This window comes from Nycticebus coucang, chromosome X (assembly GCF_027406575.1).
Source record: "Nycticebus coucang isolate mNycCou1 chromosome X, mNycCou1.pri, whole genome shotgun sequence".
NCBI lineage: Eukaryota > Metazoa > Chordata > Mammalia > Primates > Lorisidae > Nycticebus > Nycticebus coucang.
This window is the reverse complement of record NC_069804.1, coordinates 70,195,533-70,222,076: the sequence shown is the minus strand read 5'-3', so window position 1 is coordinate 70,222,076 and position 26,544 is coordinate 70,195,533. Positions and strand designations below refer to the sequence as shown.

Genomic DNA, 26,544 nt, shown 5'->3' with positions numbered 1-26,544 from the left:
GTCACAAGTTTATTTCTAGACACATTGAAATCGTACTCTTGGGCTTTGTCCTTGAAATCCTGGAAATGAGCCAAAGTTAGGGAAAGGGGCGTCACCTGCGTTTGCCCATGTCACCCTCTAAATATAAGACACACATAAAACAAATAGCACACAAGATACTTTCAGAAAGCAAGAGCCTGCCCTTGCAGGTTTTCAGGTAAAACTGAAAATGAGACAATGGTGTAACTTCACGTGGTGGTCGTGACCTGCCTTGTCTCTCAACCACAGGAATTGCCTGGTCTTTTTGACCAGGGACTGGGGTTTCCACGTCCCAGTCTCCCATTCACTGGGCACTTCCTTTCCTACTCTGTCAGGAGTTCCATATCCCGACTATTGGGGGTTCCACATCCTGACTGTAGACATAACAAATGAAACCAACAGAGAATAGGACAAGACAAATAGACAATGCCAGCACACAAGCACTCACCTCTGGAGTAGGTTCTCAGTGATTTTGGGGAGCAAATCACAGAGGAGCCCCCAAATGTTGTGCCCAGGTCACGGGGTACCCCTCATAAATCACCCAAAAACCAGATCTGATGCAAGAGCAAGAGGTGGTTTATTTACAAACCCGGGCCTGGACTTCTCATTCCTGGTGCAGCAGGAGAGCAGAAAAGCCCCAACCACAGAGGGAAGAGCAGTTTTAAGGATACAGAAAGGAAAAATGGAGGGGGGATAGGGGCTTAGGGACCTAAACAATGTTTGAGTTGGGCTGATTGCTTAGGGGAAAGATTTACTACTACTGGAGCCGAGGGTGGGTACCATTATCGCCCAGGGCAGACATACTGGAGCCGGGGGCTGGGGAAGGAAGCAGGTTGCCTATCACCTTTGGTATGCAGCTGCAAATTGAAGGCTGTGGGGCAAAGTGGGGTCAGTGAAGGCTGTGAGACAAAATGCAGTTAGTTTTAACAAAATGGAGTTAACTTGGTTCTTTCAATAGCAGACAGTTTCAGAACACGACTCAATCCAAATAAAAATTCTCATGGACACATAATTAGCTTCACCAAAGTTAAGATGAAAGAGAAAATTCTGAATGCAGCCAGACATAAGAAAGCTATAACCTACAAGGGAAAGAATGTTAGAATGACTGCAGATGTCTCTGCTGAAACCTTTCAAGCTAGAAGAGGATGGTCATCGACCTTTAATCTCCTTAAACAAAAATAACTTTCAACCCAGGATTCTGTATCCAGCTAAACTGAATTTCATCTACGATGGAGAAATTAAATACTTTAATGACATTCACATGTTGAAGAAATTTTCCATAACTAAACCAGCTCTCCAGGATAATCTCAGACTTATCCCTGTAATGAACAGCACAATCCTCCACCACCAATGTAAACACACTCAGAAATTTTTGATGAAATTCCAAAGTCTACAGTGGTGAAAAGATTAAAAATGTCCACTAGACTTTCAAAACCTCAATACCCAAAATACTATCTGGCTTATCAATACTCTCAATTAATGTGAATGGCTTAAATTGCCTTCTAAAGAGGCACAGGTTGGCTGACTGGATACAAAAACTCAGGCCAGACATCTGCTGCATTCAAGAATCTCACCTTACCTTAACAGATAAACATAGACTCAGGGTGAAGGGATGGTCATCTGTAATTCAGGCAAATGGAAATCAGAAAAAAGCAAGTGTTGAAATTTTATTCACAGATACAATAGGCTTTAATTCAACAAAAGTAAAGAAAGACAAGGATGGTCACTTCATATTTGTTATGAGCAACACTCAACATGATGAGATTTCAATTGTCAACATTTATGCACCCAACCAGAGTGCACCTTAATTTATAAGAGAGGCTCTAACATACATAAGCAACTTGATTTCCTCCAGCAACATAATTGTTGGAGATTTTAACACTCCTCTGGCAGTGTTGGATAGATCCTCCTAAAGAAGCTAAGCAAAGAAATTCTAGAATTAAACTTAACCATTCAACATTTGCATCTAACAGATATCTACAGAACATTTCATCCTAAAAAAGATGAATACACAGTTTTCTCATCAGCCCATGGATCATCCTCCAAAACTGATCACATCGTAGGTTACAAGTATAACCTCAGTAAATGTAAAAGAATAGAAATCATTCCTTGTATTTTCTCGGACCATAATGGAATAAAAGTTGAACTCAGTTACAACAGGAATCTATATACACATACCAAAACATGGAAACTAACCTCATGCTGAATGATAGCTGGGTCATAGATGAGATTAAGAAGGAAATTACCCAATGTTTGGAACAAAACTATAATGAAGACACAAACTAGCAGAACCTCTGGGATACCTCAAAGGCAGACAGTTTCAGTCCTGAGAGGGAAATTTATAGCATTGAAAGCCTTCCTCAAGAGAATGGAAATAGAGGAAGTCAACAACTTAATGGGACATCTGAAGCAACTGGAAAAGGAAGAACATTCCAACCCCAAACCCAGAAGAAGAAAAGAAATAACTAAAATTAGAGCAGAACTAAATGAAATTGAAAAGAAAAGAATCATACAACAGATGAATGAATCAAAGAGTTGTTTTTTTGAAACCATCAATAAAATAGATAAACCTTTATCTAACCTAACCAGAAGTAGAAGAGTAAAATCCCTAATTTCATCAATATGAAATGATAAAGGCCAAATAACAAGACTTCTCAGAAATTCAACAAATCCTTAATGAATATTACACAAAACTTTATTTTCAAAAGTGTGAAAATCTGAAGGAAATAGATCAATACTTGGAAACATGCCACTGTCCTAGACTTAGGCAGAAAGAAGTGGAAATGTTGAACAAGCCTATAACAAGTTCTGAAATAGCATCAACTATAAGAAATCTCCCCAAAAAGAAAAGCCTGGGACCAGATGGCTTCACATCAGAATTCTACCAAACCTTTAAAGAGGAACTAGTACCTATATTACTTAACCTTTTCAAAAACATAGGAAAAGAAGGAATACGTCCCAACACATTCTTTTTTTTTTTTTTTTAATTATTTTCACCCTTTCTTCCTTCTCTTTTCCTTTCTTTTTTTTTTTTTTTTTGTGGTTTTTGGCCGGGGCTAGGTTTGAACCTGCCACCTCCGGCATATGGGACCGGCACCCTACTCCTTGAGCCACAGGCGCTACCCATGTCCCAACACATTCTATGAAGCAAATAAAACCCTGATATCCAAACCAGGAAAAGACCCAACAAGAAAAGAAAATTATAGAGCAATATCTCTAATGAATATTGATGCAAAAATAAGATCCTGGTGAATAGAATCCATCAACACATCAAAAAAATTATACATCACAACCAGGTGGGTTTCATCCCAGGATCCCAAGGATGATTCAATATACATAAATCCATAAATGTAATATATCACATAAAAAAATAAAAAACAAAGACCATATAATTATCTCACTTGATGCAGAAAAAGCTTTTGACAGTATCCAGCATCCTTTCATAATCAGAACGCTTAAGAAAATAGGTATAGAAGGAACATTTCTTAAACTAATAGAGGCCATCTACAGCAAACCCACAGCCAATATCGTATTGAATGGAGTAAAATTAAAATCATTTGCACTCAGATCAAGAAGTGGGCAAGGATGCCCATTGTCTCCACTGCTTTTTAACATTGTAATGGAAATGTTAGCCACCACAATCAGGCAAGGGAAGGCAATCAAGGGAATCCAAATAGGACCAGAGGAGATCAAACTGTCACTCTTCGCACATGATTTGATCATATATGTGGAAAGCCCCAGGGACTCAACTGCAAAACTCCTAGAAGTGATCAAGGAATACAGCAATGTCTGAGGATACAAAATTAACACACACAAATCTGTAACCTTTATATATACACCAACAATAGTCAAGGGGAAAAAAACAATCTAGGACTCTATTCCCTTTACAATAGTGTGAAACAAGATGAAATATCTGGATTTAACTATGGACGTGAAAGATATCTATGAAGAGAACTATGAAACTCTGAGAAAAGAAATAGCTGAAGATGTTAACAAATGGAAAAATATACCATGCTCATGGCTGGGAAGAATCAACATTGTTAAAATATCTATACTACCTACAACAATCTACAGATTTAATGTGATCCCTATTCCAGCACCTCTGTCATACTTTAAAGACCTGGAAAAATTAGTACTTTGTTATGTATGGAAAGAGAAAAAGCCTCGAATAACCAAGACATTACTAAGAAATAAAAACAAATCGGGAGGAATCACGCTTCCAGACTTCAGACTATACTATAAATCGAGTGATCAAAACATTATGGTACTGGCACAAAAATAGAGGGGTAGATGTATGGAACAGAATTGAAGACCTTGAGGTGAACCCAGACAAGTATTGTCATTTGATTTTTGATAAACCTATTAAAAATATAAATTGGGACAACCTTGTCTCGTTCCAGTTTTAAGAGCAAAAGCTTTCAGTTTTACTCCATTCAGTAAAATATTAGCTGTGTGTTTGTCATAGATAGCTTCAATCAGATTTAGAAATGTGCCTCCTATGCCTATACTCTTCAGTGTTCTAATTAGAAAAGGATGCTGGATTTTATCGAATTATTTTTCTGCATCTATTGAGAGGATCATATGATCTTTATTTTTGCCTCTGTTACTATGGTGGATAACGTTTATGGACTTGCGTATGTTAAACCAGCCTTGCATCCCTGGGATGAAACCTACTTGATCATGATGAATGACTTTTTTGATGATAAGCTGTAATCTATTGGCTAGAATTTTACTGAGAATTTTTGCATCTATATTCATGAGTGAGATTGGTCTGAAATTCTCCTTTTTGTTTGGGTCTTTTCCTGGTTTTGGTATCAGGGTGATGTTTGCTTCATAGAATGTGTTAGGGAAGATTCCTTCTTCCTCAATTTTCAGAATAATTTCTGCAGTACAGGAATAAGATCTTCCTTGAAATTTTGATAGAATTCTGGTATGAAGCCATCTGGACCAGGGCATTTTTTAGTTGGAAGTTTTTCATTCTTTCTTTGATCTCAGTGCTTGAAATTGGTCTGTTCAGGAGCTCTATTTCTTCCTGGGTAAGTCTAGGGAGAGGGTAGGATTCCAAATATTGATCCATTTCCTTCACATTGTCAAATTTCTGGGCATAGAGTTTCTGGTAGTATTCAGAGATGATCTCTTGTATCTCTGTAGGATCAGTTGTTATTTCCCCTTTATCGTTTCTGATTGAGGTTACTAGAGATTTCACTTTTCTATTTCTTGTTAATCTGGCCAATGGTTTATCTATTTTATTTATTTTTTCAAAAAACCAACTCCTTGTTTCATTAATTTTCTGAATGATTCTTTTGTTTTCAATTTCATTGATCTATGATTTGATTTTGGATATTTCTTTTCTTCTACTGAGTTTAGGGTTAGATTGTTCTTCTTTTTCCAACTCCATAAGATGGCTTGTGAGTTTTTTGATGCACTCTCTTTCTGTTTTTCGAATGTAGGCATCTAAAGCAATAAATTTTCCTCTCAAAACTGCTTTTGTAGTATCCCACAGGTTTTGGTAGCTTGTGTCTTCATTGTTGTTATGCTGAAGGAAGTTAATAATTTCCTGTTTTATTTCTTCCTGCACCTAGCTCTTATTCAACAGAAGATTGTATAATTCCCATGTCTTTGTGTGGGGTCGAACATTTTTGTTAGAGTTTAGTTCCACCCTTAGTGCGTTATGGTCTGAGAAGATACAAGGTAAAATTTCAATTCTTTTGATTCTGTTGATATTTGTTTTGTATCCCAGGATATGATCAATTTTGGAGAATTTTCCATGGGGAGATGAGAAGAATGGGTATTCTTTATCTTTGGGATGGAGTGTTCTATATACATCTATCAAGCACTGTTGTTCTAGGGGCTCATTTAAATCTCTTATATCTTTCTTTAATTTCTGTTTAGACAATCTGTCCAGCTCTGTAAGAGGAGTGTTGAAGTCCCCAGTTATGGTATTATCGGATATCATATTGCTTAGACTGAATAAGGTCTGTTTCAAGAATCTGAGAGCATTTAAATTGGGTGCATAAATATTTAGAATTGAAACCTCTTCTTGTTGTATTTTCCCCTTGACAAATATAAAGTGACCATCTTTGTCTTTTTTGACTTTAGTTGCTTTAAATCCACATATATCTAAAAATAAGATCGCAAATCCTCTTTTCTTCTGAATTCCATTTGCCTGAAAAATTGTCTTCCAACCCTTGACTCTCAGCTTTAATTTGTGTTTTGAAGCCAGGTGTGTTTCTTGCAGACACCAAATGGATAGCTTGTGTTTTTTAATCCAGTCAGCCAATCTATGTCTCTTCAGTGTGGAATTCAAGCCAATAACATTTATTGAGGTAATTGATAAGTGTGGTAGTGTTATATTCATCTTATTTTGTGAGAGTCCATTGCTTATTTTTATCTTTTACATCAGTGTGGAGGTTAGGTTCTGTCCTTTAATTTCTGAGTTTTTACGTTGCTGCTGATCTATTGTGATGGTCGGTGTGTAGAATAGATTGAAGTACTTCCTGTAGAGCTGGTCTTGTTGTGGAGAATTTCCTCAGTGTTTGTATATCTGTAAATGATTTGATTTCTCCGTCAATTTTAAAGCTTAGCTTAGCAGGATACAAAATTCTGGGCTAGAAATTGTTCTGTTTAAGTAGATAAAAGGTAGATGACCATTGTCTTCTTGCTTGGAAAGTTTCATTAGACAAGTCTGCGGTCACTCTGATGGATTTGCCCCTGTAGGTCAACTGGTGCTTACTTCTGGCAGCTTGCAGAATCTTTTCTTTTGTCTTGTCTTTGGACAGGTTCATCACAATGTGTCTTGGAGAAGCTCGGTTAGAGTTGAGGTGACCTGGAGTACAATATCCCTCTGAAAACAGTGTGTCAGAATCTTTGGTGATATTTGGGAAATTTTCTTTTATAATATTCTCTAGTATGGCTTCCATTCCTCTGGGGCATTCTTCTTCTTCTTCTGGGATACCTATAACTCATATGTTGGAATGCTTCATAAGGTCCCATAATTCTGACAGTGAACATTCTGCTTTCTCTCTCTTCTTTTCTGCCTCTTTTACTATCTGAGTTATCTCAAGAACTTTGTCTTCTACCTCTGAAATTCTTTCTTCTGCATTGTCTAACCGTTGCTGATACTTTCCATTGCATATTCAAGTTCCCTAATTGACTTCTTCAGTTCTTTAAGCTCTGCTATATCCTTTGTATATTCTTCATATCGCTCATCTCTTATTTGATTCTGTTTTTGGATTTCCTTTTGGTTATTTTCCACTTTATTAGCAGTTTCCTTCATTGTTTCCATCATTTCTTTCATTATGTTCAACATGTGTATTCTAAATTCCCTTTCTGTCATTCCTAACATTTCTTTATAGGTGGAATCCTCTGCAGTAGCTACCTCTTGGTCCCTTGGCGGGGTTGTTCTGGACTGGTTCTTCATGTTGCCTGGAGTTTTCTGCTGATTCTTCCTCATGGGTTATTTCTTTTATCTGTTTCCTTGCCCTAATTTTCCTTTCACTTCCTCTTGCTCTTTAACTTCCCATGCCTGTGGACTAAGGTTTCAATGAATCTTTATGGTATAGCACCAGAAGGATGAGAAGGTTGAAAAGCAAGAAGGGATGAAAGAAAGAAGGAAAGAACGAAAAGAAAATTGAGATAGGAGAGGGGGTAGGTAAAAGGAATATTGACATAAAGAAGAGAGGCACAGAAAGAGAGAGACAGAGCAATCTAAGTGTAGAGTAGGATACCTTGACACAACCTTAAAAAACCCCAACTTCTGGGGGTGCCCAGTTCGGTGATTGCATTGAGGTCAGCAACTCTTTGCTAACCTGATCAGACACAGTACTCCACCTCCACCAAGTAGAGAGGAAAGACAAAAATGCTATAAATCAAACCAAAAAAAGCAAACAGAAAACTTTACGGGATAAAATTGGGTGAAAAACTAAATAATAGGGGTAGAAACACTAGCAAAAATGAAGTTCTAGTTATTGAAAAAGGCAGTAATGGGAAATTGTATTTAAACTAGAAAACTGGAGAAAGAAAAGAAAAAATATCTATGGGAAAGGTTGAAATTAAAAAACAAAACAACAACAACAACATGGAAATAAACAAAAAGCAAACATAACATAACAAAACAAAACAAAACAAAAAAAGCAACCAAAAACAAAGCAGTATATATATCTTGTTGAATATTGTCTGGGCAACAGGTGATCTTCTGGGGTGTGAGATGTTAATTACAATGCTGATACCACTGGAGGCCTCCACTGATTTCTCAAACCCCGCAGGGTAGACACCCTAAGTCTCTCTTCAGCCCTCTTAAAAGGCACTTTAAGTTTCTAAACTTGCTAAGGAGAAGCTTTCCCAGGAAAGTGCTTGTCGCTGGAATCACTGGTGAAGTGGCTGTCCACTTACCCAGTGTGCCAAAACCGGTCTCACTCTGCCCCTAAGGGTTAGGGCTGTAAGGCAGCTCAGACCCCATCTTTAGGCTGCTCAGTCACTAGGTTACTAGGTCCCGCCCAATTCTGTTCTGCAACCCCCAGGGCGGACCTTGTTGGGGCAGTTCTCTCACAATGGCTCCCTGTGGCCCACAGCCAAACACTATTAGCTCCATCCATCTGGCTCACCGGCTCTGCCTGGGGTCCCAGACTACACCCAAAGTTCTCTGCACTCCCGCTCAAGCTCTCCCCAAGGCAGTTCAACTGAGTGCCAAGTCCAAAAACACCAAAACAGTTCACAGGTAAGGCCTTTCCAGATTGCAGTGTCGCTGGTACTGCACTTACAGCTGTCGGCGGGATTAGACTGATCAAACACACGCAATTACTTGCCAGTTTTCCACTGTTTTTGTCCTCCTCTTGGGGTCCAGAAGTCTCTCGCTGACTCCCTGTATCCTCAAAGGGATGATTATAGGCAGATCCCACCAGCCAGCGATGCCTGGAGTCTTATCTCCCCAGAATCACGGTGCCCAGATGCAAGGAAGCTGTTACTCAGCCGCCATCTGATATTGGCCTAGGGAAAGAATTCATGAAGAAGACTGCCTTGGCAATTGCAACAACAACAAAAATAAACAAATGGGACTTCATTACACTGAAAAGCTTCTGTACAGCCAAGGAGACAACAACGAAAGCAAAGAGACAGCCTACACAATGGGAAAGATATTTGTATATTTTGAATCAGACAAAAACTTGTTAACTAGGATCTATAGAGAACTCAAATTAATCCACATGAAAAAAGCCAACAATCCCATATATCAATGGGCAAGAGACATGAATAGAACCGTCTCTAAAGAAGACAGACGAATGGCTAACAAACATGAAAAAATGTTCATCATCCCTATATATTAGAGAAATGCAAATCAAAACCACCCTGAAATACCATCTAACCCCAGCGAGAATGGCCCACATCACAAAATCTCAATACTGCAGATGCTGGCGTGGATGTGGAGAGAAAGGAACACTTTTTTTTTTTTCCATATTTATATTTTCTTTTTTTTTTTTATTGTTGGGGATTCATTGAGGGTACAATAAGACAGTTACACTGATTGCAATTGTTAGGTAAAGTCCCTCTTGCAATCATGTCTTGCCTCCATGAAGTGTGACACACACTAAGGCCCCACCCCCCTCCCTCCATCCCTCTTTCTGCTTCCCCCCCCATAACCTTAATTCTCATTAATTGTCCTCATGTCAAAATTGAGTACATAGGATTCATGCTTCTCCATTCTTGTGATGCTTTACTAAGAATAATGTCTTCCACTTCCATCCAGGTTAATACAAAGGATGTAAAGTCTCAATTTTTTTTTAATAGCTGAATAGTATTCCATGGTATACATATACCACAGCTTGTTGATCCATTCCTGGGTTGGTGGGGATTTATGCTCTTTCCGCATTTTGGCGATTGTAAATTGAGCTGCAATAAACAGTCTAGTACAAGTGTCCTTATGATAAAAGGATTTCTTTCCTTCTGGGTAGATGCCCAGTAATGTGATTGCAGGATCAAATGGGAGGTCTAGCTTGAGTGCTTTGAGGTTTCTCCATATTTCCTCAAAGAAAGGTTGTACTAGTTTGCAGTCCCACCAGCAGTGTAAAAGTGTTCCCTTCTCTCCATATCCATGCCAGCATCTGCAGTTTTGAGATTCTGTGATGTGGGCCATTCTCGCTGGGGTTAGATGATATCTCAGGGTTGTTTTGATTTGCATTTCTCTAATATATAGAGATGATGAACATTTTTTCATGTGTTTGTTAGCCATTCGTCTGTCATCTTTAGAGACGGTTCTATTCATGTCTCTTGCCCATTGATATATGGGATTGTTGGCCTTTTTCATGTGGATTAATTTGAGTTCTCTATAGATCCTAGATATCAAGCTTTTGTCTGATTGAAAATATGCAAATATCCTTTCCCATTGTGTAGGTTGTCTCTTTGCTTTGGTTATTGTCTCCTTAGCTGTACAGAAGCTTTTCAGTTTAATGAAGTCCCATTTGTTTATTTCTGTTGTTGTTGCAATTGCCATGGCAGTCTTCTTCATGAAGTCTTTTCCCAGGCCAATGTCTTCCAGTGTTTTTCCTATGCTTTCTTTGAGGATTTTTATTGTTTCATGCCTTAAATTTAAGTCCTTTATCCATCTTGAATCAATTTTTGTGAGTGGGGAAAGGTGTGGGTCCAGGTTCAGTCTTTTACATGTAGACATCCAGTTCTCCCAACACCATTTATTGAATAGGGAGTCTTTCCCCCAAGGTAAGTTATTGTTTAGTTTATCAAAGATTAGGTGGTTGTAAGATGTTAGTTTCATTTCTTGGTTTTCAATTCGATTCCAAGTGTCTATGTCTCTGTTTTTGTGCCAGTACCATGCTGTCTTGACCACTATGGCTTTGTAGTACAGACTAAAATCTGGTATGCTGATGCCCCCAGCTTTATTTTTATTACTAAGAACTGCCTCAGCTATACGGGTTTTTTTCCAGTTCCATACAAAATGCAGAATCATTTTTTCCAATCTTGAAAGTATGATAGGTACTTTGATGGGAATGGCATTGAATAGGTAGATTTCTTTTGAAGTATAGACATTTTAACAATGTTGATTCTTCCCATCCATGAGCATGGTATGTTCTTCCATTTGTTAATATCCTCTGCTATTTCCTTTCTGAGGATTTCATAGTTTTCTTTATAGAGGTCCTTCACCTCCTTCGTTAGGTATATTCCTAGGTATTTCATTTTCTTTGAAACTATGGTGAAGGGAGTTGTGTCCTTAATTAGCTTCTCATCTTGACTGTTATTGGTGTACACAAAGGCTACTGACTTGTGGACATTGATTTTATATCCTGAAACATTACTGTATTTTTTTATGACTTCTAGGAGTCTTGTGGTTGAGTCTTTGGGGTTCTCTAAGTATAAGATCATGTCGTCAGCAAAGAGGGAGAGTTTGACCTCCTCTGCTCCCATTTGGATTCCCTTTATTTCCTTGTCTTGCCTAATTGTATTGGCTAGAACTTCCAGCACTATGTTGAATAGTAAAGGTGACAGAGGACAACCTTGTCTGGTTCCAGTTCTAAGAGGAAAAGCTTTGAGTTTTACTCCATTCAGTAAAATATTGGCTGTGGGTTTGTCATAGATAGCTTCAATCAGTTTTAGAAATGTGCCACCTATGCCTATACTCTTCAGTGTTCTAATTAGAAAAGGATGCTGGATTTTATCAAATGCTTTTTCTGCATCTATTGAGAGGATCATGTGATCTTTATTTTTGCCTCTGTTAATATGGTGGATAACGTTTATGGACTTGCGTATGTTAAACCAGCCTTGCATCCCTGGGATGAAGCCTACTTGATCATGATGAATGACTTTTTTGATGAGAAGGTGCAATCTATTGGCTAGGATTTTGTTGAGAATTTTTCCATCTATATTCATGAGTGAGATTGGTCTGAAATTCTCCTTTTTGTTTGGGTCTTTTCCTGGTTTTGGTATCAGGGTGATGTTTGCTTCATAGAATGTGTTGGGGAAGATTCCTTCTTACTCAATTTTTTGGAATAATTTCTGCAGTACAGGAATAAGCTCTTCCTTGAAGGTTTGATAGAGTTCTGGAGTGAAGCCATCTGGACCAGGGCATTTTTTGGTTGGAAGCTTTTTTATTGTTTCTTTGATCTCAGTACTTGAAATTGGTCTGTTCAGGAGGTCTAGTTCTTCCTGGCTAAGTCTAGGGAGAGGGTGTGATTCCAAATATTGATCCATTTCCTTCACATTGTCAAATTTCTGGGTATAGAGTTTCTGGTAGTATTCAGAGATGATCTCTTGTATCTCTGTAGGATCAGTTGTTATTTCCCCTTTATCGTTTCTGATTGAGGTTACTAGAGATTTTACTTTTCTATTCCTCGTTGGTCTGGCCAATGGTTTATCTATTTTATTTATTTTTTCAAAAAAAAACTCCTTGTTTCATTAATTTTCTGAATGATTCTTTTGTTTTCAATTTCATTGATCTCTGATTTGATTTTGGATATTTCTTTTCTTCTACTGAGTTTAGGCTTAGATTGTTCTTCTTTTTCCAATTCCATAAGATCTCTTGTGAGATTGTTGATGTGCTCTCTTTCTGTTTTTCAAGTGTAGGTATCTAAAGTGATGAATTTTCTTCTCAAAAGTGCTTTTGCAGTATCCCACAGGTTTTGGTAGCTTGTGTCTTCATTGTTGTTATGCTCAAGGAAGTTAATGATTTCCTGTTTTATTTCTTCCTGCACCCATCTGTTATTCAACAGAAGATTGTTTAATTTCCATGCCTTTGGGTGGGGTTGAGCATTTTTGTTAGAGTTGAGTTCCACCTTTAGTGGCTTATGGTCTGAAAAGATACAAGGTAAAATTTCAATTCTTTTGATTCTGTTGATATTTGTTTTGTGTCCCAGGATATGATCAATTTTGGAGAATGTTCCATGGGGTGATGAGAAGAATGTATATTCTTTATCTTTGGGGTGGAGTGTTCTATATGCGTCTATCAAGCATAGTTGTTCTAGGGTCTCATTTAAATCTCTTATATCTTTGTTTAATTTCTGTTTAGAGGATCTGTCCAGCTCTGTAAGAGGAGTGTTAATGTCCCCTGTTATGATGGTATTATCAGATATCATGTTGCTCAGACTGAGTAAGGTCTGCTTCAAGAATCTGGGAGCATTTAAATTGGGTGCATAGACATTTAGAATTGAAATGTCTTCTTGTTGTAGTTTTCCCTTGACCAATATAAAGTGACCATCTTTGTCTTTTTTGACTTTAGTTGCTTTAAATCCACATGTATCTGAAAATAAGATTGCAACTCCTCTTTTCTTCTGAATTCTATTTGCCTGAAAAATTGTCTTCCAACCCTTGACTCGGAGCTTTAATTTGTCTTTTGAAGCCATGTGTGTTTCTAGCAGACAGCAAATGGATGGCTTGTGTTTTTTAACCCAGTCAACCAATCTATGTCTCTTCAGTGGGGAATTCAAGCCATTAACATTTATTGAGATAATTGATAAGTGTGGTAGTATTCTGTTCATCTTATTTGGTGAGAGTCCATTGCTTAGTTTTATCTTTTGCATCAGTGTGGAGGTTAGGTTCTGTCCTTTGATTTCTGAGTCCTTACTTTGCTGCTGATCCATTGTGGTGGTCAGTGTGCCGAACAGGTTGAAGTATTTCCTGTAGAGCTGGTCTTGTTGTGGCGAATTTCCTCAATGTTTGTATATCCGTAAATGATTTGATTTCTCCGTCAATTTTGAAGCTTAGCTTAGCAGGGTACAGAATTCTGGGCTGGAAATTGTTCTGTTTAAGTAGATTAAAGGTAGATGACCATTGTCTTCTTGCTTGGAAAGTTTCATTAGAGAAGTCTGCGGTCACTCTGATGGATTTGCCCCTGTAGGTCAACTGGCCCTTACTCCTGGCAGCTTGCAGTATCTTTTCTTTTGTCTTGACTTTGGATAGGTTCATCACTATGTGTCTTGGAGAATCTCAGTTAGAGTTGAGGCGACCTGCGGTCCGATAGCCCTCTGAAAGCAGTGTGTCAGAATTTTTGGTGATGTTTGGGAAATTTTCTTTTATAATATTCTCTAGTATGGCTTCCATTCCTCTGGGGCATTCTTCTTCCCCTTCTGGGATTCCTATAACTCATATGTTGGAACGCTTCATAAAGTCCCATAATTCTGACAGTGAACGTTCTGCTTTCTCTCTCTTCTTTTCTGCCTCTTTTACTGTCTGAGTTATCTCAAGAACTTTGTCTTCTACTTCTGAAATTCTTTCTTCTGCATGGTCTAACCTGTTGCTGATACTTTCCATTGCATCTTTAAGGTCCCTGATTGACTGTTTCATTTCCTTCAGCTCTGCTATATCCTTTTTATATTCTTCATATCGTTCATCTCTTATTTGATTCTGTTTTTGTATTTCCTTTTGGTTATTTTCCACTTTATTAGCAATTTCCTTCATTGTTTCCATCATTTCTTTCATTGTTTTCAACATGTGTATTTTAAATTCCCATTCTGTCATTCCTAACATTTCTTTACAGGTGGAATCCTCTGCAGTAGCTACCTCATGGTCCCTTGGTGGGGTTGTTTTAGACTGGTTCTTCATGTTGCCTGGAGTTTTCTGCTGATTCTTCCTCATGAGTGATTTCTTTTATCTGTTTCCTTGCCCTAATTTTCCTTTCACTTCCTCTTGCTCTTTAAGTTCTTGTGCCTGTGGACTAAGGGTTACAGGACCAGAAGGGTGAGAAGGTTGAAGAGCAAAAAAGGGGATGAAAGAAAGGAGGACTGAGTGATAAGAAAAAAAAGAAAGATAGAGAAAGGAGAGGGGGTGGGTATAAGGAATATTGACAAAAAGAAGAGAGGCACAGAAAGAGTTAGACAGGGCAATATAGGTGTACAGTAGGGTACTTTGACACAAACTTAAAGAAAACCCACCTTCTGGTGGTGCCCTTGTGGTCAGCAGCTCTTTGCTAACCTGATCAGACACAGTACCCCACCTCCATCAAGTAGAGAGGAAAGACAAAAATGCTATAAATCAAACCAAAACAAGCAAACAGAAAACTTTACAGGGATAAAATTGGGTGAAAAACCAAATGATAGCGGTAGAAACACTAGCAAAAATGAAGTTCTGGTTATTAAAAAAGGCATCAATGGGAAATTATAATTAAACTAGAAAAATTGAGAAAGAAAAAGGGATCTGTATGGAAAAGATTGAAATTAAAAAACAAAAGAACATCAACAATGTCAAAATAAACAAAAAAACAACCAAACAAAAAAAAAAGAAAATAATACACAACCAGAAACAAAGCTGTTTGTATATGTTATTGAATATTGTCTGGGCAACACGTGGTCTTCTGGGGTATGAGATGTTAATCACAGTTCTGATACGACTGGAGGCTGCTGATTTCTCAAGCCCCAGCAGGTAGACACCCTAAATCTCTCTTCAGCCCACTTAAAGGCACTTTGAACTTGTAGACTTGCTGAGCAGAAGCTTTCCCAGCTTTCTCGCTGGAATCACTGCTGAAGTGGCTATCCACTTACCCAGTGTGCCAAAACCGGTCTCACTCTGCCCCCGAGGGTTAGGGCTGCAAGGCGGCTCAGACCCCACCCTTAGGCTACTTGGTTGCTGGGTTACTAGCTACCACCCGTTTCTAGCTCTGCGACCCTGAGGGCGGAGCTTGCCAGGGTAGATCAGTGACAATGGTTCCGTGTGACCCACTGCCAAACACTATTAGCTCCGTCTGGCTCAGTGGCTCAGACTGGGGCCCTAGACAACGGCCAAAGTTCTCCGCACTCCCGCTCAGGCCCTCCCCAAGGCAGTTCAACTCAGTGCCAAGTCCAAGGACACCAAAACAGTTCACAGGTAAGGCCTTTTTGGTTTTCAGTCTCACTGCTACTGAACTTACAGTTGTGGGCGGGTTTAGATGGATTGAACACACGCAACCACTTGCCGGTTTTCCATTGTTTTAGTCCTCCTCTTGGGGTCCAGAAGTCTCTCGCTGACTCCCTGTATCCTCATAGGAGTGATGATAGGCAGATCCCACCAGCCAGAGATGCCTGGAGTCCTATCTCCCCAGACTCACGGTGCCCAGATGCAAGGAAGCTGTTACTCGGCCGCCATCTTGCTCCGCCTCCGAAAGGAACACTTTTACACTGCTGGTGGGACTGCAAACTAGTACAACCTTTCTGGAAGGAAGTATGGAGAAACCTCAAAGCACTCAAGCTGGACCTCCCATTTGATCCTGCAATCCCATTACTGGGCATCTACCGAGAAGGAAGAAAAATTCTTTTATAATAAGGATACTTGTACTAGACTGTTTATTGCAGTTCAATTTACAATTGCCAAAATGTGGAAAGAGCGTAAATGCCCACCAACTCAGGAATGGATTAACAAGCTGTGGTATATGTATACCATGGAATACTATTCAGCTATTTAAAAAAATAGAGACTTTACATCTTCGTATTAACCTGGATGGAAGTGGAAGACATTCTTAGTAAAGCATCACAAGAATGGAGCGGCATGAATCCTACGTACTCAATTTTGATATGAGGACAATTAATGACAATTAAGGTTATGGGGGGGAGTTAAAGCAGAGAGAGGGAAGGAGGGAGAGGGTTGGGGTCTTGGTGTGTGCCACACCTTCTGGGGGGAAGACATGATTGCAAATGGGTCTTTACCTAACAAATGCAATCAGTGGAATCTGGCGTATTGTACCCTCAATGAATCCCCAACAATAAAAAAGAAAAAAAAAATATATATATATTTGGAGAAAGATTCTCTATTTTGCAAATTGTGCTGAATTAATTGGCTGGTGACCTGTAGAAGACTGAAACTGGACCCACACCTTTCTCCTCTAACAAAAATTGACTCTCACTAGTTAAAGGACTTAAACTTAAGACATGAAACTATAAAAATTCTTAGATATAGTGCAAGAGAAATGCTTGAAAAAATTGGCCTGGGAGAATACTTTATGAGGACACCCTGGGCAATTTAAGCAACATCAAAAATACATTTCTGGGATCTGATCAAATTAAAAATCTTCTGCACTGCCAAGAATACACTAAGTAAAGCAAATAGACAGCCCTCAGAATGTGAGAAAATTTTTGCCAGTTATATTTCCAAGAAAGGTCTAATAACCAGAACCCACAGAGAACTCAAACTTATTACTAAGAAAAAAACAAGTGATCCCATTTCATTGTGGGCAAGAGACATGAACAGAAGATTCTCTGAAGAAGACAGGCACATGGTCTACAGACACATGAAAAAAATGCTCATCATCTTTAATCATCAGAGAAATGCAAACCAAAACTACTGTGAGATACCATCTAACTCCAGTAAGAGTAGCCCAAATGACAAAAATCCCAAAACTACAGATGTTGGCGTGGATGTGGAGAAAAGGGAACACTTCTGAACTGCTGGTGGGAATGCAAGCTAGTACGTTCCTTCTGGAATGAAGTTTTGAGAACACTCAGGGATATAGATGTAGACCTGCCATTTGATCCTGCAATTCCTCTTCTAGTTGTATATCCAAAGGACCAAAATCATTTGGAAGTAAAGATATTTGCTCCAGATTGTTCATTGCAGCTCAATTCATAATTGCCAAGTCATGGAAGAAGCCCAAGTGCCCATCGACCCATGAATGGATTAATAAATTGTGGTATATGTATGACAGGGAATACTATGCAGCATTAAAAAATGAAAACTTTACTTTTATGTTTACAAGGATGGAGCTGGAAATTATTCTTCTTAGTAAAGTGTCTTAGGAATGGAAAAAAAAATATCCAATGTACTCAGTGCTACTATGAAACCAATTTATAATCACTCACACTTGCATATGAAAAATGAAACACAATTGTAGCCTAGGATAAAGGAGGGAAGGGAGGGGTGTTGGTTGATAGAGGGAGGGTTAGTGGGGGGACCACACCTATGGAGCATATTGCAAGTAGAAGTTTGATCTATCAGGTGTAGAACACAAATGTCTTAATTCTGTAATTGGGTAAATGAGGTGAAGGCTATGTTGATTAGTAGGATATAAGCACTCCAATGTGTACAAATAATCAACACATTGAATCCCATAATGTCCTAAATGTATTTATGATCTATGTACAAATGACTTAATAAAAAAAGAACTAAGAAGGGCTATAGGAAGCTTAAAACATAAATGTTATCTTCTCAATAATAAAAAAGAAAGAAAAAAACAAAGAAGAAAAAATATAGTTGCTATTACTATCATCTAAGGCAAATATCCTGTCAGAGTCAGAACTAGGATTTATACACGGTGTGCACTTTTATGATATGATTCTGTCTGCAAAAGTGGTTCTTGGTGACCTAACTGGCCATATGAATTAGGGTGAGAGACTATATCACTGTGAATCTCTGTTTTCCCATCTGTAAAATGGGGGTAAGGATAGGCAAAGTTCAAATTGCTCTGTATGTAACCTAGAAGAAGAGGAGAATAAAAGTCTAGACTGTAAAGTATCTATGTAGATACTGACCAATACTAATCAGTATTATTCCTCTGCAAGATAGTTGATGATGAGCTATTCAGAGCCCTTGCATATTTATGCCCTTCAGACTGCTAACCCAAGTTAATGGCAATTTGGAGTAATGGATAGTATGTGGGCTTTGGTGTTAGATAGCCCTGGGAGCAAATTCCAACACCCAATTTACCAGCTCTGGAGTGCTGGGCAAGTTACTAACTTGATCCTCAATTTCCTTGTCTACAAATGGAATGCCACCAACATTTTAACCCCATCTTTAAATTAAAAAAATAAATAAATACAATAACATGAAAATAATTTTATTTTTAATATAGAAGGCAAAACTTCTCCTACCATTTTATCTAACTAATAGCTCTTTCTGTGGTTCTGTACTATTGAAGGCTACCTGTTTAGGCAGGAGGCACAGACAGTGTTCAGAAAGGAGAGAGAGAGACTGAAGACAAAAGCAGGCTGATGTCAGAGTCCATCTTGTGTACCCATGGGATAGGCTGGTGTAGAGGGGAAGGCCTGATACTGAGGCAGAAGAAAGGAGATTCCAAATCTGAGTAAGGGGCTAATGGCTAGGAAGGTCCTGGGAACTAGGAAAGTAGGGAACCAGGGGGAGGTTAGCAAAATGCCTTAGAGGGACATTCTTCTGAAACTTTGTTGCACTCTCCAATAGGCAGGCTTCAAATGGTCTCAAACAGCCTTTGAAACCATGTCTCTGCAGTTCCTTTTCTTGGTTAGTCACATGCATGTATATTTTGAAGTTGTAATCTCAATTTGTACACTTTTTTAGAGCATAGTATCTTTGACATTTTCTATGTCACAAGTCTTTTTTTTTTTTTTTTTTGGTTTTTGGCCGGGGCTAGGTTTGAACCCGCCACCTCTGGCATATGGGACCGGCGCCCTACTCCTTGAGCCACAGGCGCCGCCCCCCATGTCACAAGTCTTTAATGGCTGCCAAATATTCTAATTTTGCCCAATACCCAGAAAGGATATCTCTGTGTATTTATTTTTTGCTTCTTTGAATTACTTTATTAGAATAAATTTGCAGATATGAGATGATTGAGCCAAAGAGTATACAATTGGAATTTAACAACCAGGAACATGTTTTTGTTTTTCTAAATAGCAATGACTTATAGTAATTTCCTTTCCCTTCCTTTTCTGGAACTGATGAGTGGACCTTATGTTGTCCAATATGAAATTAAATTGTATTTAAAATTCAGTTTCTCAGTTGTACTAGACACATTTCAAGTGTTCAATAGCCACATGTGCCTAGTGGCTACAGTATTGGAAATCACAGACATTAAACATTTTCATCACTGAAGAAAGTTATTGGACAGTGCTTCTCCAGAATTTCTCAAGAGTTCACTGTTGGCATCTTGGGTAGGAGTTCTTTGTGTGTAAGACTCATGTGCATTGAGAGGCTATTTAGTATCTGTGGCCTATATCCACTAAATGTGAGTAGTACCCTCTTGAATCAATCTAATAGCTAAAACTTGTCCCACACTTGCAACTGCCCCATAAGAAAACAGAATTAACCCCATTTGAGATATTTAATCTTGTAACAGGGGTGTCTAACCTTTTTGGGCACCCAACTGGGCTGCCACACGTTAGAAGAATAAGAGCTATCTTGGGCCACATACTAAATACACAAACATTAATGAAAGTTGATTAGCAAAAGAAAAGTCCATGCATACTTTTTCTGATACCCAACACCACAGATAATCAAAAAAAGTGCTCACAAAATCATCGTGCAGCCCACTGGCCACAGGTTGGACACCCCTGTCTTAGAATAAAACAGCTCCTAACTTTTTGAGGGATGGTTTCAGGTTGGCTCTGCCTGCACAAGAGAAGGCTTGAAAAGGTGGCTTAGAAAGAAAGCCTTGTCTCAGGGCCTAACTCTATACTCCATTTCTATTTTTCTCCCCTCTGATGGCCTGTTTCCTGCTTTTGGGGAATTTTAGGAACAAGACCCTGCAGATGGAGAAGATTAAGACCCGCTTGAAAGCTGAGTTTGAGGCACTTGAGTCAGAGGAGAGGCACCTGAAGGAATACAAACAAGAGATGGACCTCCTACTGCAGGAGAAGATGGCCCATGTGGAGGAACTCCGACTGATCCATGCTGACATCAATGTGGTATGTGACTGACTGGAACCTACCTCTAAGCTGCTTGAGGAAGAGGCACTAGTGAGTGCTATGGCCTTTCTTGAGATATAGCTGTGGCCAATCTGGGCTAACAGGCATCAGTGCAGGCTGTGGTGGAATGGGAGAATCTAAGAGTTCTGAGATCCAGGCCTGCTTCTGTCACTGACTAACTTTATATAACTGGACAAGTCCCTTCACTATGGGCCACATTTTCCCTCTCTGCACTTATGAGAGAGACTCAGTAACCCCTAAGGGCTCTTTCAGCTCTTATGTGCTCTCATTCTGGGAGTTGAGAGCTGCCTGTGCAGTGTAGCTTAAAGTGCTTCAAAGTTTCCAACTAGACAGAACAAATCATCTCTGTCTGCCTACCAAAGTGAGGCTTCCTCATTAGTCTCTCCTTTGGAGACTCTTGGAATGTGGAGAAAGAACTAATTGCTAAGGTGATAAGCTCCCCTCTTTGGGAGTTATTCAAGGAGAGTCTGAATGGTCAACTTTCTGGGCTCCTATATTGATGATTCCTTCACCAGAAAGGAGGTTGGAGGTGCCTATCTGTTAGGTCTTTTCGAACACTTAGAGCCTATGACAAACATTGGGAAGTATCTTTTTCTTTTTTCCTTCTCTAATAAGCCTTTTGTACTCCTAGAGAATTTTTTCTTTTTGAAATTTACTTTTGAAGGATGTAAGTTTATATTTTTGAGAATCTTATTTCTGTGGCAATTCTCATTTATTGATGTTGTCAGGCCTAGAATATTAAAGGAAATATAAGTGAGGTTTGAACAGGAGACACTTGGCATTTTCTGGTTTAGAGATCATATGATTTTGGAACTCATGAAGAATTGAGAGTTTTGCTGTCAGTTCACTGAACAATTAAATGAATAAAATACAACACAGAGAGGCTGAAAATCTAGGCCAGTGGATCTTTAATTTGAGCATGTATCATAGTCTCCTGAAAAGCCTTTTAGACACATATTATTGAACTCCACCCAAGATTTTCTGATTCCACATGTCTGGAGTTGAGCCTGAGAATTAACATTTCTGATTTCCCAAATGATGGTGATGTTACTAATCCATACCCATATTTTGAGAACCACTGATCTGGGAGAATGGCCAATGGTCTGGGAGGCAGAAGCCCTAAGTCTTTTATCCAGGCTTTGCCTCAAATAAGTATTTTCCTGGAGAAATCCCTTCTTTCTGAGCCTGTATTTTCCCACCTGAAAAATGGTGATGGGATGGACTAAATAAGCTCTAAAAAACATTGCAGCTCTAAGATGCTCTTATTTGGACAATAACTTCATTTAGCGAGACTTACTCTATTAGTCCCTGTACTGAGTGCTTTACACATATATGAGTTTGATTATTGAATATGCACCAATATTGCATGTGGTAGGCATTATTACTCTCACCATTATATAGAGGAAACTGAGGCTTGACCAGAGTTACATAGTGATGACATGGCAGATCAAGAACTTGAACATAGATTGAATAGGCTCCAGAGCCTATTATCCACTCAGCTATAAAGCCCTCTCTAAGCATGTTGGGGTCTTTTTGTGTGTGTGTGTGCCTGCCTCACTCTATGTTCCAGATGGAAAACACTATCAAACAGTCTGAGAATGACCTAAACAAGCTGCTAGAGTCAACCCGGCGGCTGCATGATGAGTACAAGCCACTGAAAGAACATGTAGATGCCCTGCGTATGACTCTGGGCCTGCAGAGGCTTCCTGACTTGTGTGAAGAAGAGGAGAAACTTTCCTTGGAGTAAGCTGCCTGCCCTGTATTTCCTACACACAGACACATACACACACACAGACACACACACACACACACACACACACACGGATGTATACATACACAAAACCTAGACTGAAAGTTAGAGTACTAGTCCTACTCACAGGCCTTTCAATGGCTGCTGATTCATTGGATGACCTTGGGCAAATCTCTGTGCTGGGTTGTTACACTAGAAGAAGGATAATTAAAATGACTTTTAAAATTCTTTGTGTGATTTTGACAATACAAGGTTATGTCTATGACAGACTATGTCTATGACTCTTCAGGTGTCACTCAATATCTAGAAGGGCTATCCAGAAACCTTTAAAAACATAAAAGCCTGAGCTTTCATGGTCTGCTTGGGCTAGCCTGGAACTTCATCTCAAGATCCAGATTAAGAACTAGGCTCACCTTGCAGAGAGACAAGAGTTCAGCTGGGTAGAAGAAAATGTTCCTTAAAGGTAAAGCATCCTGCCTGTGGAAATGATGAGCTTCCCATTCCTAGAAGTATGTCAACAGAGGCCTGAAAATACTTAATGGAAATACTCAAAAGAAGCATGGGATGGAAGACAGGACTTAGTGTCCTTTCAGGATCTTGCTAAGATTTCTTGATCTTCTGGGTCTATCAGAGCCAGGAAACAGGAAGATCACCCTTCCCAGCAGACGGTGGGTCTAATTCTAGAGATAAGAGCCTTGTGCTGGAGAGGGTACAGAAACATTCTAGTCAGTGACAACCCAACTCTTAGTTCTGTGGTGTGGTATTTTTAAGAGAGGTAATTCAGAATGATCCATCAATGTCTCTCATTTCCAAAGTTACTTTGAGAAGCAGAAAGCAGAGTGGCAGACAGAGCCTCAGGAACCACCCATACCTGAGTCCTTGGCCGCTGCAGCCGCTGCTGCCCAGCAACTCCAAGTGGCTAGGAAGCAGGACACTCGACAGACCGCCACCTTTAGGCAGCAGCCTCCACCTATGAAGGTGAGTGATTTTGGTAGGGGCTGTAGAGGAAGCAAAGTATACTCCCACATAAGGCCCATGCAAAGCTAGGCCTTGGCCTTACTTATTTGGGTACTTCCTTAAACAACTTTTGCTTGGGAAATAGGAAAGGGTGGCATGTTGTGTGCTGTGTTATACCCATTAGTTTTGTTGTCCCACCTTCCCCAGAGGGGTTAGAATGAAGGGAGATTTGCAGAGCCTGCTAAAGTATAGTTCTAAAAGTTAGAAACATGACTCTTTCACAAATATGTAGTGAGAATGTAACCTAAATGAAGGAGGCAGGATTATAAAAATATTCCAAGAGCATTTGAGGAACAGATATTTATATAGTCAGGAAAGGAAAAGAAATAAATTTGCAAAGTTAGATGCAGAACTGGTTTGTGTCAAGCAGGGCAATAAAACTCATACCTTCATTGTTAACTTTTCTTCTGAACAGAAATTGCATCTCTACTGGCAAAAAAACATTTCCAGATTATCATTGTAACATCACAGAGTCTGGGCTCTGATCAAGGGGACATTCTCTTAGAGCAGCAGTTCTCAACCTCTGGGTCGCGGCATTAGGAAGATTGAGAACCACTGTCTTAGAGCAAGAGTAGGCAAACTATAGCCTACAGACCAGATATGACCTGCTCTCTGTTATTGCTAAAGTTTTATTGGCATACATGCATGCTTGTGATTGCAAGCTATTGCAAACAATAGGCATGAAAACTATTGTCTATAGCAAGGATCCTCAAACTTTTTAAACAGGGGGCCAATTCACTGTCCCTCAGACCGTTGGAGGGCTGGACTATAGTTTAAAAAAAAAAAAAAACTATGAACAAATTCCTATTCTTACTGCACATATCCTATTTTGAAGTAAAAAAACAAAATGGGAACAAATACAATCAAATTGCCTTATGTGGCCCGTGAGCTGCAGTTTGAGGACCCCTTGTCTACAGTCTACAGAGTAGAATAATTGCAACAAAGACCATATGATGTGAACAGTCTAAAATATTTACTATCTTGTCCTTTCTATAAAAAGTATGTCTTAGAAAATTAAATAATCCTTGGGTGGGCCATTAGACAATGCTCCAGTATAATGCTGAATGGATATGTAGTCCTTATTTTATTTTATTTTTAAGTTTTGGATACTTTTTCTCAATACCCCTCTCCCTTCACTCACATATTCTATGATTTCCAAGAGTGCCATTATCTCTACTTGAGTCTTACTCACTGATTATTGCTCCCTCCTGATTGAGCAATCACAGTTGTTTTCTGGGCCCCTGGGAATCAGAAGTTTGAGCCACTTCCTAAAAGGATCTGACTTCTAACTTTGTTCTGTACCCCACCAGGCGTGCTTGTCATGTCACCAGCAAATTCATCGGAATGCACCTATATGCCCTCTGTGCAAAGCCAAGAGTCGGTCCCGGAACCCCAAAAAGCCAAAACGGAAGCAGGATGAATGAAGAAAGGGAGAGCACATACAGCTCTGCTGATCATCAACCACCCCCACCAGAGTGATTGATGTTCTGATGTGAAACAACCCTTCCCCACTCCACCAAGTCTCCTATTTAACATGATGGAAGCACAACCCTTCTCTCACTTTGCTCTAATTTTTTTTTTTTTTTTTTTGCACTTGAGATTTCTGGTTTAGGAAGAGAAGTGGTTCAGGTGCTAATGACAGTGTGTCTGATGATCCCTTCTCTTCCACTGACATTTCACTCCATGTCCATGTTTAGAGCTAAGGGAAGGGGAAAAGGCCCAGAAGTGATTCTCTGTTTTTTGTTCCTGAGGCCTGAAGCCTAAGGAGCTATAGAGTCGTGTTTCCCCTTCCTATACTGTACTTTTGCCTTAAGGCTGTAAAGGAACAAGTCTCTTGCTGAACTTGCCAGCAGGCTGGGTGCATCTGCCTCCCCAACTCTCTTTATCTTATCCTTAAGACCCAGTAGTAGGTTGGGATGAGTCCTCCTTTTTATAGTCATTTGGGGGCCTGGCTGTTGTTCTTTAGCTCTATCCACCTTAGTCTCTCAGATATACTAAAATTCTTAGGTACCAGACTGTCTGTCTGGGGATCCTGAGATCGATGGGTCTTTCCCCCATACCACTAGTATTTGCAATTCAGTATTAGAAGTTTCCAATAGTAAAATCAGGGAGCCAGACCCATTCTACAAGTTCTGCATAACTCATGCCTAAGCCATTGGGCCTGAGATTTCTGTTGTATGAGCTGCCTCATGCTGAGAGATGCTCCAGGATTATATCTGTGTTGGCTTTTGTTCTGAACCATTACTCTGGTACCTGACTAACGGTCACAGAGAGGAGAGGAGTGAATTTAGATTCAAGTGTCAGTCTCTTTACAAATACAGGTAGGTAGGACTTTCCCTCCATTCATCTCTCCCTTTTTTGGATCTGCCTTCTTCTGTAAGGCAGCCTCAGCTCAGAACAGCTTGTGGCCACCTCTGCCCTATAGATTGTTCAGGTGGCCTTCCCTCCCAAAAGAAAAGACAGCAGGCTCCTTATGCCCCACAGCTCTCCTCCCCACCAGTCAGTCATTCTTGAACTTAACGGGGAAGATAGAGTTGGCTAGCTGAAAATATTTTAGCTCTCAGTCCTTGGCTGAGGAGGGTAGATCTTTTTCCCTCCTTCCTTAACTGTAGTTTCACATTGACATAGTGTTTTTGTGCTCATAATATAAAAGATTCCTCTGCTCTTTAAAAATTAGAGTGTTACATAAAATACAAACATTTGTTCATTGAAATAAATTCTGACTGGGTACTTTCTGTGTATTGGATAATAAAAAAAGATGTAATGCTATTTACTTTTCTGGATAGCGCTTCTTCACTCTTATTCAGTCCACCTTATAAATGAGGAAGCCAGGCACTAAGACACAATAATTTACCCAATTATTATAACTTACCTTTATTCATCAGCTACTCTATGCCAGGTACCTATGCAAGTTGCTTTATATAAATGATTGTATTTGATTTCCAAAACAACTGTTCAAGCTAAGTATTCTTGTTGCCATTTTCCAAAAAGAAAGGAAACTGAACCTCAGTAAAATTAAACAGCTTGTCCACAGATAAACAGTTAGTAAGATGAAATTCCAATATTTGAAGCCATCTTTGTCCAATTCCAGAGCCCAATTTTTTTTTTTATTTCTTCTCAATTATTTTTTTTTTCCTTTAAACCTTTCTCCTTTTTGGAATAGCTTGATGATAAGATTGGCTG

At 39.3% G+C, this 26,544-nt stretch overlaps 1 protein-coding gene across 2 annotated transcripts in view; it reads left to right on the top strand.

Annotated features, from left to right (window-relative positions):
* ZC4H2 (zinc finger C4H2-type containing) overlaps nucleotides 1–26,122 on the top strand; it is a 107,967-nt gene extending 81,845 nt beyond the window's left edge. Inside the window, exons 2-5 of one of the 2 annotated variants that reach the window (XM_053580126.1) lie at nucleotides 20,402–20,573; nucleotides 22,165–22,337; nucleotides 23,160–23,322; nucleotides 24,672–24,786. In XM_053580126.1, the coding sequence (XP_053436101.1) occupies nucleotides 20,402–20,573; nucleotides 22,165–22,337; nucleotides 23,160–23,322; nucleotides 24,672–24,785 (622 nt within the window). In that variant the 3' untranslated portion in view covers nucleotide 24,786. Of the gene's footprint in view, nucleotides 1–20,401; nucleotides 20,574–22,164; nucleotides 22,338–23,159; nucleotides 23,323–24,671 lie in introns of both variants that reach the window. The other variant, XM_053580128.1, reaches the window with a different exon arrangement.
* Nucleotides 26,123–26,544: the final 422 nt, after the last annotated feature.